The sequence below is a fragment of the Diabrotica undecimpunctata genome, chromosome 9 (assembly GCF_040954645.1).
Source record: "Diabrotica undecimpunctata isolate CICGRU chromosome 9, icDiaUnde3, whole genome shotgun sequence".
Lineage (NCBI taxonomy): Eukaryota > Metazoa > Arthropoda > Insecta > Coleoptera > Chrysomelidae > Diabrotica > Diabrotica undecimpunctata.
In genome coordinates this window covers 132066747-132086090 of record NC_092811.1, presented here as the reverse complement: position 1 = coordinate 132086090, position 19344 = coordinate 132066747, and the positions used below count along the sequence as shown (strand labels likewise).

At 33.8% G+C, this 19344-nt stretch overlaps 1 protein-coding gene across 2 annotated transcripts; it reads right to left on the bottom strand.

The window, feature by feature from the left end:
- On the bottom strand, positions 1 to 18494 carry glo (heterogeneous nuclear ribonucleoprotein glorund). 2 transcript variants are annotated; one of them, XM_072545309.1, is made up of 7 exons: positions 18447 to 18494; positions 17955 to 18216; positions 17622 to 17762; positions 10985 to 11123; positions 1013 to 1218; positions 772 to 953; positions 1 to 714 (listed from the first exon to the last, which is right to left on the bottom strand). In XM_072545309.1, the coding sequence occupies exons 1-7, from the start codon at positions 18477 to 18479 to the stop codon at positions 490 to 492; spliced, it is 1188 nt and encodes a 395-aa protein (XP_072401410.1). In that variant the 5' UTR covers positions 18480 to 18494; the 3' UTR covers positions 1 to 489. The 2 variants fall into 2 exon arrangements, with proteins under 2 accessions (XP_072401410.1, XP_072401411.1); XM_072545310.1 differs by lacking the exon at positions 18447 to 18494 and adding an exon at positions 18324 to 18429.
- Positions 18495 to 19344: the final 850 nt, after the last annotated feature.

Below are 19344 nucleotides of genomic sequence, written 5' to 3'. Positions count from 1 at the left end.
TATTGCATACAATCTATTGGAATTCTTGCATAATTCATTTGCATTATAGAGAAATAAAAAATACTGCACCAAAGGCGATTAAATTAAGTGATAAATTGGCATTGGCCAGTAGAATATCTAAAGGGTTTACCGTATCTTATCTACTTGGTCCCGCTAACTAGCTCGTTGAAAGAAAAATATAAAAATCAGTCATTTTTCGAAAAAAAAAAAATGTCACTTTTCCGCTCTTACTTGATCATTTATAAAATATTATCAACATTAAGTACAAAAGCCTATAAGTCTGACTACTTTCTTAATGTATTTACTAATTTCAAGTGTCGTATAGAGTGCAATGAGTTATCACGTCATTATATGGCTACGAGGGACCAAAACAATTCGAAAAGAAAACTTATCAACGGACCACAACAAAAGAGAATTATTAATTCGAATCTACAGTCAAACTGATATTCTACTGGCTCTGTGTGCATGATAAAAAAAGGGAACTGATCTTTACATTCGTCTTCGACCAATTCCATACGAGAATCCACCGTTGCTTTGTCCTCCCGACGAGTTCAGGAATAACTCGATATATCTGTGTTGCATGTGACCTTTGTCTTTGCTCATGGCTCTAACAGCGTCTTCGTGATTGACGAATTCTACGTCAGCTTCCCCCGAAGCTCGTCCAGAGGAGTCTTGAATCATTCGAACGAAAATTGGTACCACAGGCTTGAAAAACTGAAAGAAACAAAGTTTTTTTCATTAACCAAACCAACAGCTCGAATAAATACTTACATCAGCAATGTCATGTTCATTCGCTTTAAAAGGCAAGCCTCTCATATGCACGCAATGCACGCCAGCACCGCCTCCACCACCGCCGCTGCCGCCCCAAGAATCCCAGCTACTTCTAGAACCCATATCGCCACCATTACGCTGACTGCTGCTCCAAGGTGAGGGCCGGTCGTAGCTACTGTAATCTACAAATAAAAATTTCGAATAAGAACAAACGCCGTGTGGGATTAAACTTGAGGATTACCTTTGAAACTGCGCGATCCTCTGGAGTTACCAAAGCGACCGCCGCCGCCGCCACCGTACCGCGGGTCTCTATCGTACGGGCCTGGTCTGGAACTGAACATGCTGGACCCGCCGCCCATACGTCTTCCCGAAACTCCCATGGAGTTTCCTTGAAAACTCATCACGGTGTCCACTTCGGACAAGCTACTTCGGAAAATCTCTATATATCTACACAAATGTTACGAAATAATTAGTTAAAAGTGTTTCGATCTTGGCATAGATGGTGTATATACAATAAGGTAATTAAGGGTAATTGACATTTCAGTTTCGGGTCTTATAAAATTGAGGGTAGAGTGACAATTTTATTTTCACTATTTCCAGACAGATCCAAGAAGGAGCTTCGATTAAATCAGAAGGGTTGTTGGAACGAGATTTGTGCCTCCTTCTCAGAGCTATAGGTTGATGGAAAAAGGGACCAGGAACAGGAAAACCCTAGTCGTTTAAGAATGTAAAGGACCAGACGAGCAATATCTATTCATTATTAAGATATACTTTTTCCTAAAATATCGCAAATTCTCAGTAATCAGGAAGGCATCGAAGGCGCTGGATCAATTAAAGTCTGTACAACAGAGTCTCCACTCTAAGTCAGGTTGCACTTTGTTACTTAAAATCTAATATAAAAGAAAGAAGAGATAAGCCAACATCCCTCATTGTTTGGGTTAAAATAAGGGGTGAAGTTGAGCATTATAAAATTTTTTTTATGTTTTTGCTGCAAATCAACGGAAAATAATGATCTCGATATATATTTTTTAAACTGTTAATTGAATATTGATTAAGGACATATTTATTAGGATGCCATCAACCCCTACATTGGGAGTTGAAGTCAGTGGTAAGTATCTAAAAACAAGAAGACTCCACTGAAAAACTTTGTAAAGAATTTTCATGGTTTGCAATAACGATTTTGTCAAACAAAACATCAAAACATTATCACAATTACTATTTCAAGTCTTCCCCATTAGTACCCATCCACTTCCACCCCTGGAGAGAGGGTGAGTGGCAAAAATCCAGAACAATCGCCGAAAAACTATTTATAGGTTTTTCGTGGGCGGTGAAAACGTTTTTGCAGGCCATAACGCTATAAAAATTTAATGTGTAGGGTGTTTCCTAATGATCAGCTCTCCCCATGTGGTATAAAGGCGATGTGAGTGGCTAAAAACCAGAAAATTTGCTAAAAAAAATTCTGTAAAAGACTTTTTTGGATGATTAAAACTTTTCTGTCAATAATAGCATTATCACAATTGAGGAGGGTGAGAGGCTGAAATTCAGGAAAAACTATCCTATATAAAATTTTATTGTGTAGTGGGGTCCTAGTTATCATCTCTCCCCACGGGGAGGAAAAGAGGGGTTAAAACCCAGAAAATTCGCTAAGAATCTTTTTAAAGGGCTTTTTTGGGTGGTTAAACCGATTCTGTCAATAATAGAATTATCACAATTGTTATTTGAAGTGTTTTCGTTTCTCAACCCTTCATTTCCATCCTTAGAGTAAGGTTGAGTGGTAAAAATCCAGAAAATTAGCTGAAATACTATGTAACGGTTGAGGTTTAGGCGGTGAAAACTGTTTGTGGGCCATAACTCTATCAAAATTTATTGTCGTACTCTTGTCAGAGGGTGGAATGGAGGCATATATGACTAGAAACCAGAAAATTTAGAGAAAAACCATGTAGAGGTATTTCGTGGGCGTTGAAAACGTTTTTGTGCACCATATATGTAGGGGGTGCCTAGTTATTTTTTTTCTAAACGGGGTGGAAAAGACGGGCGAGTGGTTAAAAACCAAAAATTTTAATCTTTGTAAAAGGCTTTTCTGGGTGGTTGAAACGATTCTGTCAATTATAGCCTTATCACAATTGTGCTGTGTTCCCCTTTATCAACCCTTCACTTCCACCCTTGGCGTGGAAGTGAGTGGCTAAAACCAAAAAAAAAATAACTGAAAAACTTTGTAAACCGGAGCGAAAACGATTTTGTGGATTATAACCATCAAAAATTATTGTGTCGAGGGTTCCTAATTATCATCCTATCACTACGAAGCGTGCAAAAGAGGAGTGTGTGGCTAAAAACCACAAAATTCGTTAAAAACATTCGTAAAGATTTTTTTGTGGGTGTTTAAAACGATTTTGTTAAACAAAACTATCATTAGCCACTGTGTATGGGGTTTTCATGATCACCTCCTCATTCCAAGACATGAAAGTGGGGGATGAGCGACTAAAAATTAGTAGAAAATTTTTGTAAAGGCTTTTCCTAAGTTTATGATAAATCATTGTGTAAACGGTTCTTTCTCATCATCTTTCCATCCAAAGATTGGAAAGATGGGCAAATGTCTAAAAGCCCTATTGGGGAACATTCTAGAAAAATCAATAGAGAAAACACTACCATAGATACTTAGAACAGGGCAGTAACTTATCTGAGCCGATTATATCGATGGTTTATATAGATCGAAGGCTAGAAATGCATAAGAAGAGACCAATTCCAAAGAAATCAAATATTTTTTAAAGCTAGGATGAAATAAATACATTTAGTCATAACGAGAATAAATATAAACATTATTCAACTAACACAAACCCCATTTTCACACTGTGAGCTGAATCTGACGATAATAGTGATAAATATTGACGAAAGAAACATTAAAATCGGAGAGTCAAATCAAAATTATCATTCTAAAAATTGTACAAGGATTACTAGATTAGTGCAATGTAAAAACAATTGCTAGATAATAAATGATTGTTTATTAAATACCATTTTTTTGAGGTCTTACAATGCTTACAGGAAATATTCCCTAGGGTAGGAGAATGGAAAACCATCTAACCAGTGAAGCATAATGCAAAAATGGTTGTTAAAATGATATTTAGCACCCACGAAACGCCATTTTACAATTTTATTTGCAATTTTTTACCTTATCAGTTTTTCACGTTCCATTTTCACTCCTACAATGAGGGACAACAGCAAGGAACCATTTACAGAGCAAATAATGATAAACAAAAACCCGAAAAATGATATTAGGGACCTCTAAGCAGAGGAACTATAACCAGAAAGCATCCATACAGTTCACGATAATAATAAAATTGCAAGTGGAATAATTTTTCTACATAAACAAATATTTACGAAGTTTTTCAGCGAATTCTCAGGTTTTGAGTCACTCACCTCCCACTCCAGTGGTGGAAATGAAGGGGTAGTAAAGGGAAACACTGCAAATAGCAATTGTAATAATAAACAATCAAACCATAAAGTTTTCCAGCAGTTTTTTTTTTGTTTTTAGCCACTCACCTCTGAAGTGGAGCGATGGAAAAGGTAAAAACAATGATTTTTTATACAGTTATGGTTTACAGAATCGTTTTCGCTGTCCACGAAATTATTTACAAAGCTTTTCACAGAATATTCGGGTTTTAGCGGCTTACCCCTTATTTCCACACCCCAATAATTTCAAAAAGATGTATACATACCCTATGACTTTTCTTTGAAATACAGCAAAAATCATCGATTTTTTTTTAAAACGTTCAACTTCATCACTTTGTTTAACCCCTACAATTGGGGGATGACAGTCTTCTGCATATGTTTCTTCAATCTATATAACTAAACGTTTAGATTTTAAATAAAAAATGTAATCTGACTTATAGTAAGACAAGGTCAACGATTTTATTTGATAATATCAAGAGTATCACGTACACTAATTGGAAAAAGATTAGGATTAGAACAGGGAAATAATGAATATCTAAAGAGAATAGATAATTCACACGAAAAAGTGGAATAAGTACATTAGATTAACGAAAAATTGTTCTTCCAAAGATGGTTCGTAGTTGTCAATATGATTGGAACGTCAGAAGGTGTATCTTCTAGAGCCATAGTTGGAAAACTTGAGAAAGTCGTTTTGAGTTGTGAAATTTACCACATATTTTAGTGATACTGTTTGATATTGTCAATTATCAGTATTGCTTACAATCGCGGGGCTTATTCAATGATTTTATTAAGTGTAAAACTAAAAATGACTGGAAAATTCACAAGAAAAAATAAAATGAATACATTGGGTCATAAATGACAAAAAATAATGTCTGAAAGATCATCAAGGTAATGGTTGTTTGAGGAAAAATACCGAAGATGTAGAAATAAATTTGTAATTGTATTGTCTATCAAATATAGTATATCGTTCATTTAAAATATCGTTTTAAAAACAATTCCCGATCTGTTTTCTCATAATTATTTATTGTATATACTCCATGACCTTAACATAATATCTTTATTTATTTAAATGGTTACTTTTTCCATTACACGAGCAAAAAAGTCCTTTTAAAAATCCCATTGCGAGGTTTTTTTAATTCATGATCAATCTATGGTTGCAAAATTGTCACGATTACTACTACGATCTTATAATGGGATGCAATTTACCGACAAATAACTGATAGGTGAAGGAAAAAACCAATAAGTGTGTTTGTTTGTTATTTAATTTTTTTTTGTTTATCTATATGCTTTATCCTAATGAGTAAGTAACCATAAAGTAGAACCAAATTTCTTGGATTACTTGTTTAAAACTTATGTGGACAAGATTTTTTCAGAGTGTTATATTGAACGAAATTCAACTTGAAATTACACAGAATGACATATTTAACCTTGAAAATACCTTCTAATATATAGAATATAACGAACATGTCTGTGATAGACCCGTAAGCACCATCGACAGTCTTGTCTGTACATTGTTGCCGAAAGAAAGTTTATTTTTTAGATGGTCTGGGGAAATATTTCAACGATGCGATTACAAGATTTAAAAGCAAGTTCACATCTTAGATTAAATCGACAGTTTCTTTAATCTCAATTCGTTAAAAATAATAAATTCTTAACGCCATACATTGAGGGCTGGTTGTTCGAATGCTAATCAAACCTTGATTGTAATCAAAAATATTTAATTACAAGCAAATACTTCACAGCACCTGTCAAAAATATTTAAAATTGCTTATTATTATTGATTTGTAAATAAAAACATGAAATTAACATCAGAAAGAGTTTAATTATTTAACCCTTAAAAAAGTTGAATGCAAAGTACGAATCCAGGGGGAGCTCTCTGAACCTTTTAAAACAAATAACGGACTACGTCAGGGAGACCCACTCTCCTGTATACTATTCAATCTAGCTATGGAAAAAGTAATACGTACGTCACAAATTACAACTACCGGTTCAATATATAACAAATCTGTGCAATTCCTAGCATATGCTGATGATATCAATATTATTGGGAGAACGGAAAACGCAGCACGAGAGGCGTACGTAGCACTAAAGGAAGCGGCTACGTAGTAATTTATTTAATCATTGCTTCATTCGGCTTTACTTAAATAGCAACTGCGTGTTTTTGTAAAAATGAAGAGAACTGTTAGTGTAGAACTAGCATAAGTTCAGATAAGCTACTTCTTCACTAATAATTCTGATGCAGCACTACTCTATATCCACCTAATTTTTTATTAAAATAATGAAACAAAAAAGAACTAGTTTTATATTAATGTAAAAGTTTCTGAATGAATTGAGAAGTATGCACAAAGTAAACGTTATCATCATCAGTGGCGTTACAGCTCTTTATGAGCCAAAGCCTTCTTCAGAACAATCCTCCATTCGCCCCTGTCTCTGGCAACTCTTCTCGATGCTCTAATTCCGATAGACTTCATCATTTTCTAGGTTGTCTTGGTACCTAAGTCTCGGTCTTCCTCTTCTTCGTTGTCCGATCGGCCCTCTTCGGTCAAAAACTTTTCTGACTATGGCATCTTAATCTCGTGTGATTACATGAACTATCCATCTGAGGCGTGCTACCTTAATGAATTTTACAACGTCAGGTTCTCCAAATCTTCTATACAACTCAAAATTGTAACACCTGCGACACAAACCTTGTTCTTTTATGCCTCCATAGATTCGTCTTAGTATTTTTCGCTCAAAACGTTTGAGCAATTCTTGGTCATTCTGTGTTAGTGTCCAAGTTTCTAAACCATATGTTAGCACTGGTCTTATTAGTGTTTTGTATACAGTCAGTTTAATTTTTCTAGGCATTTTTGAGGCCATCTGTCAAAGTAAACGTTAATGTTTGAAAAACAAAATAATGGAAAACCAATAAAGCAGCGATATGTATTTACGAGGCATGAGATATTTTATGTATTTGTTTTTTTTTGTTTATTCTTAATGAGTAAAGATTTTTGAAACGCTCCTGACGGTTCTGATTTCTCAGTCTATCGCCAAACTACCACACACCTACCACTGTGCCGACATAAGCGGCATCGCTGCGCGCCCTAAGACCAACACTGCATTCTAACTGTAGCTTCCATTATAGAATACAGTAATTTAAGAAACTCTGTTATCTGTGTTCAGGCGAAAAACTGGAAGTGATTGCTTGGTTAAACACATACTGAAAGTTCACTGATAACTTTTCACACGGCCCTTGTAGTTCTTAATAATAAAATACCGATATAAATGTGGTCGCATTGAACAAAGTGTTCACTAATCAACAATGATGCAGTTTCGAATTATGAAGAAAACAACTCAATTATAGATGAAAAGAAACTTGTCCACATATTATTCAGAAATTAGTTAAACAATTAGTCCACTGATATTATGTCAACAATGATTTTACTGTGAAATTTTCTGCATTGGAAACTAAATACAGTAATACCCAGAACTTACGCGATAGGTGGGACTGAGCGATAATCGCGTTAGTCGAATTCGCGTAAGTCGGCGTATAATTTCGTATATGTATGTATGTATATAAATTATTTTAATTGGGACCGGAAGATAAGAAAAAATAGCAATTTACACAAATTTTTTTTTATTAAAATCTTAGGATATACAAATATAAAATTGGCAATTCAATTTATTTTAATGTAGAAGGCTTTATAAAATCTAACAAAGTAGTTTGACTCAAAGATTTTTTTCTCCCGCAAATTTTCTTCACAGCAGGCTAATCATTTTTTTGTCCCTTGTTTGGTAGAAGAAATGCGCCCTTCGTTGTAGTCTATATTTTCTAATATTTTTAATACTTTTCAATTAAACTGAGGCTTTCAGTCAAGTTTTCAATCGTCATTTGATCCTCAGATTGAACTGGATCCAAACACTCAAGCTCTGCAATGTCTTGTTCTTTCTCGTGCATTTCTATGAGGTCATTCTAACTTCTAAATTTATTTGCTGGGCGATATCAACAACTTCTTTAATAACATTACTAACTTCATCATGCTCTGGCATCAATTCCATTCCAGTGTCAGTGATGAAAAAAAAAGAACAGTTTTTTAGACTCCATTCAACGTTTTTCGTGAAACTTCATTCCAAGATTGTCCAATGATTGTTACTGCATCTAACAAGTTGAATTGTTTCCAAAAGTATTAACAGAGAGCTTGTCGTTTTATCTTACAACTTCATGGAAATGTGCAAATGATCGTCTGGTGTAATAAGCCTTGAATGTTTTAATGACTCCCTGATCCATCGGCTGTAGTAAACTGGTTGTATTAGGTGGCAAAAATTCAACTTACACACGTGGGTCAAAACTAGTTAAAGTTGCAGGAGGATGACCTGGAGCATTGTCGATAATTAGCATCACTTTAAATGGAATTTGTTTATATTGACAATAACGTTCGACTTCACGTATGAAATGATGACCAAACCAATCCTCAAAAAGGGAAGCTGTCACCCAAGCTTTACGATTAGACGTCCAAATTACAGGCAAGCCAGATTTAGATTTATTTTTTAGTGCTCTTGGATTTTCTGAGCGATAAACTAAGAGTGTTTTTAACTTGCAATCACCAGCTGTATTTGACCCCACCATCACTGTCAATCGATCTTTGGCAGCCTTAAAACTTGGAAAGGTGCGATGAAAGTTCTCTTAGGCATCTTCTTCCAAAAGAGGCCAGTCTCATCTACATTGAATATGGTTTGTTTGATGTAGCCACATTCATCTATTATGGCTTTTAATTTCTGTGAATAACAAGACGCAGCATCTTTATCAGCACTTGCCGCTTCTCCGCTTTCTGCAATGCTATGCCAATTACAGCGACTTCTGAATCGGCTGAACCAACCGTCACTAGCTTTAAACTGTTCATCCTTAGCGACTTATCCAGCATCCTCTTTCAATCTCTCAAAAATTAGCTTAGGTTGGGAGCACACTGCATTCTGATCAATAGGACAATTTTTCACATTTACCTCATTATCACACCATAATTTCAACATTGTCTCCATTTCGGCAATAATCATCATCATCACTGGCTCGACAACCCTTTTTGGGTCTTATCCTGTTCCAGGATTCTTCTCCATTCTGATGTGTTTCGTGCTTTTTTTCTCCAGTTTTTTATTTTTAAGGTTGTTATATCATTTTCTATTTGTTTTAAGTATCTCAGCTTCGGTCTTCCTCTTGTTCTTTTTCCTACTGGCATCTGTTTGAATATTTTGTTTGGTATTTCGCCTTCTTCCATTCTTTCTACGTGTCCTATCCAACGCAGCCGTCCTATTTTAATGAATATTATAATATCCGGATCCTGGTATATTTTGTATAGTTCAGAGTTGTATCTTCTTCGCCATATTCCGTTTTCTTTTGTGCCCTTATATGTGTTGCAACCGGTCTTATTTGAGTACCGGTCTTATTAGGGTTTTATATATTTGGCATTTTGTTTTTCTTGCGACGTTATCTGATCTTAGTTGCCTAATTAAGCCATGGTAACATTTATTTGCGATAAATATTCGCCTCTTCATTTCCTCCGCAACGTTATTATCAGACGTGACTAGGGATCCCAAGTATATAAAGTTTTTTACCCCCTCAATGTTGTATTCTCCTATTGTTATATTTTGTGGCTGCCTTATTTCTGCGTTTTTACTTACCTGCATATATTTTGTTTTGGTCTAATTTATTTTAAGACCACTATTTTGTGCAGCTCGTTCTATTTGGTTGTATGCCTCTATCATTTCTCTTCATGATCTTGCGATTATGTCAACATCATCTGCAAATGCTAGTATTTGCACGCTTTTATTAATGATTGTATTTCGACGATAATACCATGACGTTTACGTACGATGGTGGAATTTAAGGATTGTGCACTTTTCACAGCTTCGAGAATTTTTTCCTTGCCCTTTATAATTGTTCTGACCGTTGATTCCGATAGATCAAACTTCTTTGATAGTTGACAGAATTTCATTTTTGATTCAAAATCTGTAATTACGTTAACTTTACATTCCAGAGATAACGTTTTTCTTTTCTTAGTTGCTACAGAAGGAACAGTTTTACTTCGTTTGGATGACATCATTGCTCTTTCAAGTCTTCAGAAGATAGAAAATAAAAATCCCGTTTTAAAAGTAACAAACACCCACTCCGTAGACAAAACTGTAGATAAGAAGTACCTAATGCAAAATAAATGTGCTGATTTCGTGCGAAAAGTCAAAACATGTACTTTGGATGGCAATAATGTGCGGGCGGTAATTATATCTAATCGATAATCGAATGATTGTATGGCACTCAGATGACGAATTGACAAAATTTGACGGAGTAGCATAAGTCGAGGTATTACTATATAGGTTTTATACAGTTAAATTAATGTACACAAAATAATTAAGTTCATTAATAAAGGTTATTTGATCACTAAGAGACCAAACAAAGAAATCGCCTATACGACAAAAAACAACTAATAAAATATAGTTTTCTAGGCATATAGACTAGCAGTCTAGAATTATCTTCCTTATGTTACAACATAATGTCTGCTGCAGTTACAGATGAAACACCCGGAAGAAATACTTCATGACCACAGTCTATACACCCAAAAAGCAATATACCAACATATTTTCTGTTATGGAATCTACAGGTACAGTTAGATAAATCTCATTGGACTAAAAAATTATGAATTCTCGCTCAATTTGGTAATACTTTGTTTAATATTAAATTTAAAATAAAAAATTATATATATATAAAATGGGGGACCTCCCATCCATACCCATACCCCACCTGTGTCCGATCTTTTCTCGATGTTTCAGCAGAGCTTTCTCTGCGACTTCTCGGTTAACAAACTGAACATACGCCTCCCCAGAACTTCGCCCCGAGTAGTCAGTGAGAAGGGTTATTCCGTTGGGTACAATCTCCAACCCTACCCAAAAACAACCCAAATCTGTTAACACCCTTTTACGCCAAACGGTTTATCAACTTCAACGAAAATTATTGAATTTTTATTATACAAGTCATTACTGAGCACAAAAAGCAATTTTAGACCTTATTGTTTTGCTTATGGGATTCAACTTACTGCCAAATCAAACTGAATTTTGAGAAGTTTATTTTTGATATGTAAAACTAACAAGCAAATGACAATTAACTCTAAGGATGAGTACAGACATGTAACAAAATATCATAGCGTAATTCAATAGTTACTTTACCGTGTTGTTGCAAATCTGTATGCACCTTTAGCCAAATATGTTTCAATTCGCAATATAATAAATAACTGAAGAAATTTCAAATTAGTGAATGATGTTAAAATGTTCCAAGAACTCATCTTTCTGTTTAATGAGAAACCCCTTAAGCAAAACCATAAACCTTATAGGGGAAAAAATATGACATAATTTACATATCTATAACAAAAAAGTCCTCAAAATTACTTTTTATAAATAAGCAGAATCTACACTTAAATGCAAAAAAACGCAACAGAGAAAATTTTGGTCATATTTAAAGTATTTCAATTTTTTTATTTTTAGTCCTATTTTGATGATTTTTTTAGCACACTGTGTATAAATTTATAAATTTTAATTTGGTATAGTCAGTTTTTTGAAAAAATTCTATATTTGGCTTATTGTACGGGGTTAATTAAAACCTGGTTTTTTATCCTAACTTTGAAACATCCTGTGGAATAATTCCGTTTGCGAATTTTCGTAAAACCTTATTTTTCGTTTGTAACCATGTCTCCTAAGCATTGTGTTTTTTGCTTCATGTCAAAATATGCCTTGGTTCATTTTTTAGAGCCAAATGAATTTGCCACCCACAATTTAGGATTTTTTTTAATTATGATTATTTTGGAGTTATTTTGAAATACAACGAGGTGGTTTTTCTTCTTCTTCCTCTTCTCGTAGCACTACAACCGGAGTGGGTTTTGGCTGATTGCACAACTTGCTTCCATTTTGAACGGTGGTCCATAATAGTTGGGTCAGTGGGTAGCCCCATTGTTCTTAGATCTGACCATATATTGTCTCTCCATCGCATTTGTGGACGTCCTAAGGGCCTTCTTCCTGTGGGGGCTTCCTCCCATATTAACTTGGCAAGGCGGTCATTAGGGAGTCTATGGACATGACCAGCCCATCTTAGACGTCGGGATTTAATCTCTTGGACTATATCGCTCGCTCTATACATCTGCTTGACCTCAGCATTTATTCTCATTCGGTATTGGTTGCTATTAATGTCGTGATAAGGCCCAAAAATTCCTCTCAAAACATCCAAGTTTTCTTTCAGTTTCTTTGGTCAGGGTCTACGACTGACACCCATACATGAGCACCGGTCTAATCACCGTTTCATATATTCTAATCTTTGATGTTCGTGTTAGGCTTTTAGATTTAATAGTATTATGGAGGCTGTACATATATGTTTGCTGCCTGAATTCTTCCTTTAACCTCTTCCGCGATATCGTTATCTGCAGTGATTGTTGGAGAAAATACCGGTTTGAGGTGGAAATATGTGATTCCACGTGCCTTTAATCTTCTAAATCTTCTAACTTATCCCGCCGTTATTCTATGGGTTTTTGAGTGGACTGTATTATTTTGATTATCTATGGTACGTAAAGAATACGAGTAACTTACAACTAACTTTTATTTCTCTACGTATTAGAGGTAACACAAATAGGTAGGTACAATATGTGACAATATACGTTGTTACACAAAGTTGTTGGTTTCACAATCGCGGAGACAAATTTTCTTATTAACACACCATACTTCTTCCGCGAGAGTTTCTAACAGACAGACTTTTTCTTGGAACCGTCGCCGATGTGTCGGGAACCGCTCATTTTTATCACGTGTTGAGTATATCGAGTTTATTGTTGGAATGAATAGGTCGTTTAGGCATACGGGGTGGAGTGAAGTTAATGAACAAAAGGAAATATTCTAACATGAAAATTACAGGGTTGTAAGCAAAATCAGTTTACAACCAATTGTTGCTCAGAGATATTTAAAACTCTCCACTCTTTCAAAGTTATATGGGTCTATTGTAACATTTTGCCCTATTCTATCTCGTCCCTTTTGTCTGTTGATGCACATGTATTTGGTTTTCTCTTCGTTTACCCTTGAACCAGTTTTCTTTGCGTCAACCTCCAATCTATTAAAAGTCTCCTTCACATTAGTGACTGTGTTTCCCACAATGTTAATGTCATCTGCGCATGCTAGTAGTAATTTTGGTCCATTGTGCTGTTCTTACTACTTTCTCCAGGATGATATTAAAGAGGAGAGGTGACAGCACATCTCCTTGTTTCAGGCCACTTCTTATTTCGAAAGATTCTGAGAGTTTGTTACCTATCAGTACTTTGGATCTACAGCTATTCACACATAACTTAACAAGCTGGATAAGTTTTTTTGGAACTGAAAGTTCTGCCATTGAATTCCACATCTGATCCCTTTTAATGCTGTCATACGCTTGTCGGAAATCTATGAAGAGATTATGAATAGTTCTATTGAATTCCCATCCTTTTTCAACCAGCTGTCTTAGAGTAAAGATCTATGGTCGATCTATGTTGTCTGAAGCCAGCTTGGTGTCATGCCCATGACACCATGAAATTTTCTACAAACAGTGTCAGCCTACTTAATAGGATGTTCGATAAGATTTTATATGTCGTATTAAGTAGGGAGATGCGTCTAACGAGGTGGCTTTGGTGACTGTTATCATTATGTCATATTGACACTTACATTTTGTTTACCTATGCTTGATAATGGTTCTTAGTGTCGAAGATTGTGCGAAAGCTGTTGTTCTGTTTGAAGATGGGCGAAATTATGAATATGTGGCTAGAGTACTACACACTCATCGTTCTACCATCCAAAGGGTAGTGAAACGTTTTATACAAACTGGAACAAACAAGCGTAAAGCGGGAAGTGACAGGAAGCGCAAAATTACTGCTTATATGAGTCAACGCTTTGTGAGATCGTCATTTAACAGCGGTGTAAACACGAAATCAGCTTCAAGAGGTTCGTGGCAATATGGTAAATCAGTTACCAAAGCCCCCATCATTGTTTTACAAATGAATACAAAAGATAATGGTAATAATAGGAAAAATCGTAAATTGAAGGTGGCAAAGTCATTTCGCTCCTAAAAATGAACCAATCCATATTTTCACATGAAACAAAAAACATAATACTTAAAAGGCAAGTTAGTATAATAAAACCACCTTTCGATTAACCCCGTATAATAAGTCAAATACAAAATTCTATTAAAAAACTCGCTATACTAAATTAAAATTTATAAATTTTTACAGTGTGCTAAAAAAATCATCAAAATCGGGCTAAAAATAAAAAGACTGAAGTACTTTGAATTTGACCAAAAATTTTCTCTGTTGCGTTTTTTTTGCATCTAAGTGTATTAATATGTTAACCAATAAAAAAAATCATAAAGTTGTTATAGATACGTAATATTCTGTAGATACAGTTTTTAATCAAATTAGCCCAAGTAGGATCTATCAAGGCGTAGTTGTAGCTAGCTGAAATATAGATTTTTATAGAAATGTCTCAAAAAAGTTATTTTGTCAATAGAATTTTAATGTAAAGAAAATTTTAGAATGAAAAATAGACATTACCCTACTTATTTTCTGTTTTATCCTGAATATGTTGGAAAGTATCATATTTATGATAGATATAATAGATTTATAATCTATTTCCTATCGTAATATGATTATAAAATCAGAAAAACATATCTATGGTATGTAAAAATTATACTTTTAGAAAAATATTTAAAGTTTTCAGGACAGTTTTACCATTTAACATAAAAAAATATAGTATATGAACTATATGAACAGTACATTAAAAATTTATTCTATTCACACTCCATCTCAATAGCACTCTCAAATACATCAATTAAAATTTCATTCTGCAATAATAAAATTTAAAAAAATCAACTTCCTACACATATCTGCTTTAAATATTCCAGGTACCAAATGTTGAAAAAACATAAAGGGTCTTTTGTAAAAATGTTTAGTTCACCACCACTGAATTCAGATATCTGTATAATTGTATATCTGTATAACATATTGATGATTGCTACTGTTATTATTATTATAATTTTAACTTATTCAATTTTTAATTATTGCTGGCTACTGTACAACTTTTTTCCAATTTTTTCCGTCTTCCATCAACCTAGGGTCAAATAGAATGTTCATTTTCCAGAGATCTGCTAGGATGTTATTTCTCCATCTCATTCTGGGACATCCGGGTGGTCTTTTGCCAGTGGGAATCTCCTCCCACACCAGTTTTACAAGTCTCTCATTTTGCAGTCTGTGCACGTGGCCTGCCCATCTTAGTCGCTGTGATTTAATTTCTTGGACAATATCAGCGTCATTGTAGAGTGCTTTTAATTCGATATTGGTTCTGATCTTATACTGGTTTGTGGTGATGTCATGGTGGCTACTGTCATATTTAGACAAATAGCTCAAGTTACATTGACTGCTTTGTTCTGACTTCGGTCCTAACATGTCATTATTGTCATTTCAATCAGTTGCTATTAACAAGTCCTCATAGACACTTTGCCTCAGGACTGTCAACCTCCAGTGGAGTCTTACATTGCCATGTTATCTATTCCTGTTGTAACTTAAACGTCCTAGTATATAAAATCGAATAATGTTACGTTACTCAAATTCAATTTAACAACATTTAGAGGGTTTTTACCCAAGTATTTATGGCTCAAACATGTACATCCAGTAAGTATCAACCACATTTTTGTATTAACCTTGGTCAAAATTTAAAATTTCATGTTTTCTTTAATTAAAGTGATTATATACTTTTAGGGTAACACTGATGATGGAATATTAATTCTGAAAACATTCTGTGATGTAGCCTGACAGGGTGTTTTAATCTATACCTTTTATAAAGGAATTTTTAAATAAATCTTTTCTGATACATGGTATAGATCTAGCTACAAGGACTTATGTTTCCTTAAGGAATTTAATATTCACTTTAATGCACTAGACAAATTGTTTTGCAATTGCACAACCATATTTTTATAAGAAATTTGATTTATTATTAATTTTTGTCATAGATATGATACTTTATGAGGTATACAGGATAAACATTTAAAAAACAAGAAAAAGAGAACATTGAGCTTTCATTCTAAATTTTTATCTGATTTCCCACTAATTTTCCAGCTGGAGCATATCGAAATTCTACTAATAAACAACTTTTCCTATACATTAATATAAAAATCCAAGTTCAAGACTCACTACAATGATCTTAGTAGTTACTTTTGTACAGATCCTGATTGGACAAATTGTATATACCACATTATGCATTAGTGTGGTGATACCTATAAAGAATGCAGTCTTCCCTATCCTTTCTATCTTTCTAATTAAAAATAAAAACACTACATATTCTTTGTTTTCCAATATAAAACTTATTAATATGGTATTTCTCTTATTTCAACTCATTAAAGATGTTTCACAAATCCTTTTAAGATAATATGAAACCAATATTAAAACATCCATTTATATTTAAAGCGCCAAAAGGTTTGAGCTAATGATAATGAAAAGTATCTATCTCTGTGATTCAACAATATTATTATTTCAAAAAGGTTAAATGATCACTACACTAATAGATTAAGTGGTATATAATTCAAAAATAAAAATATTTTGACCTGTAAAACATACAAAGTGTCAACAAATACTTTTTACAACATAAACTAACCTCTAAAAGACTGTGTTGAATTTTTGTAAATTACATCGAAAAATACATAAAAAAGCAGCTAAAGCCCTTAAAAATCATTTTATTTTCTGTTTTGCAAAGCTACTTTGTGGACTCTTTGTTGTGTAGTAAAAATATATTTAAAATCATGAATTTTTCAGAAACTTATATTTTGAAATAAATAAAAAATGCAAATTTACTCTTAATATGCAATGGGGATGACTCAGTTATTAACAAGTAACAATAAGAAAAAAAAGTTATTTATTCATTGTGAATAATGGATAAAATAGTAAAGATATTGATTTTTTAAAATTAAGCCTGTAATTTTTGTTTTAATCAGTTTTTCTTGTGAAAGAAGTTCCTTTTCTCATGTTGCTTCACATTCCAGATCATATTTCATATTTTTTTATTTTAACTTCTCCAATTCTTTCCTCTAATTTGTCCTAATCTTTTCATTAACTGCATTAACTTCTGCCAATTCATAAACATTTTTGGGGCTATTTGCACCCACTCTCATTGTTTTATTTTTAAATCTACAAAATTTGATCGTTTGAACATTTTTCAATAACAGCAACTTTTTGCTGCATTATATCATTTGTATCTATAGCAGTTTGTGCAAAAATTATATACCACAACAGCTTTGTCCAAAATATACTTAGTGTCTATTTAGTGCCTAATTTACCAAGTCACTCCCCAAATATCGAACAAGTTACAAAAATAAGAAATTAAATAGATCGTACCTGTAAAAAATTGAGCAATTTCTTCCTTAGAACAGCCAAAGGGTAGCCCTCTAAGCCTAACGCATCCATCATCATTCAAGCCAGATGAAGGACCTGACCGTTTTACCACCCATTCCATTTCAGCCTTGTTCACCTTAAAAACTAACGAAAACAAATACTTAAGTATGGTACGAGTTATTCAATAGGTAAAAGCACTAGAATATAAAGAAGGTAGCAAGTTTTTATTTAAATTCTTTCAGTAAACACAGGACAAATCAAATAAAATTAATTATCAAAGTTCTCTTATTAAAATAGCTGTAGTATTATTGCTACTTCTCAACTGTATAAACTTACCTTCAATGTACCTATTCCCAATGTGTTTTCTATCCTTTTGCAAAGCTGTCTCTAAATCATCTTCAGTTTCGAATTCAACGAAAGCTTCACCGCTAGGCCGTCCTTCTCTAGATGTAGTCATGTGTACGCCGTCTGTTCCGTCCAAAACATTGCAATCGTCAAAAAAATTAAGAATATCATCTGTAGTCGCCGACCAAGGTAAACCCCGCAACTTTGCGATGTATGCATCATCGTTATCACCGCCGATTGAAGACATTTTTAGCTAAAACCGAAATATATGTATATTAAATTACTCGTTTCTATTACTGTACATTTGTATTATTCTGTTTTAGTTTTTAAATTGTGAAATTGTTTTCAACAAACAACTACCTTAAATAAAAAATGGCGGAGTAGTCAAGAAAAGAACAAACAATAGTGCAGACAGGATTGTCAAATCTCATATTCAAAATCATCATTAGGTTTGGATAATCATACTGATCTTAAAATACTAACCACTAGTATTATCCAGTTATACTCATTAAACATGTGTGGAATACTAATTCTAATTTAAACAATTTAATGTAATCAAAATTTTACAAATATATTTGTATTGTATATTGTATTCATCATGGGGAAATTTATTTATCAGTCTATTTGTAGAAAAATTTTTATTCAGGCAACGTCGCTCTGTCGCCACTTCTTCTGTTTTTAAGTGTAATATTCCTGATTATCTAGCTCTAGCTTCTATAATGATACACTGTTACAGGAAAACTGAATATTATTTGTACTGCTGTAGGAATACTTATAAAAAGTAAATATAAAAGATAAAAAAATCAATAATCAGGTTCTGTCAAATCATTGTGAACTTTATTCACACATATGAACTCTCATTATGGCGTTATACTCCAGTCGTCGCCGGCACAATACATCAATACTGGTCGCTGGGGGAAATGACAAACAACTCTTGCATCTTTTTGGGATCTTAAAATGGATATTCTTAGCAAAATTCAGATTGTTGGTATGATTTTTAGAGGTCAAATTTTTGAAGACTTGACTATTAATCTACACAATGCATTGGAATATACCTAGATGTAATATTGATTGCCTAGTAATAGGCAACCAAATTGGTGTCAATCGTAATTCTTAGTTTTTAATTAGTAAATCTGTAGGTCATGGAAAGCACCATTATCTTTATTAAAATACAGAATAAATGACCTATTTGATAATAATTAGCATAATTTCTATAGTAGTTACTGAATCATCCAGTGGCGGCTGGTGTGGTAAAATTTTGGGTAGGCCAAGCCAGCAAATTACATAAAGGTATGTGTAATCAGAGAGGGAGGGGTCACGGGGTCATGACCCCCCCCCAATTTAAAAATATTTGGAAACCAACTTATCCTATTGGTGATAA

What these genes read in the sequence shown, in the direction of transcription:
- glo (XM_072545309.1), bottom strand. Translation starts at nt 18,479, where the DNA reads ATGTTTAATGAGTATAACTGGATAATACTAGTG. An exon ending in TGGGAATAGGTACATTGAAG is followed by an intron (nt 17,763 to 17,954) that starts GTAAGTTTATAC and finishes TGTTTTCGTTAG; the next exon opens with TTTTTAAGGTGAACAAGGCT. An exon ending in AGGATCGCGCAGTTTCAAAG is followed by an intron (nt 954 to 1,012) that starts GTAATCCTCAAG and finishes TTTTATTTGTAG; the next exon opens with ATTACAGTAGCTACGACCGG.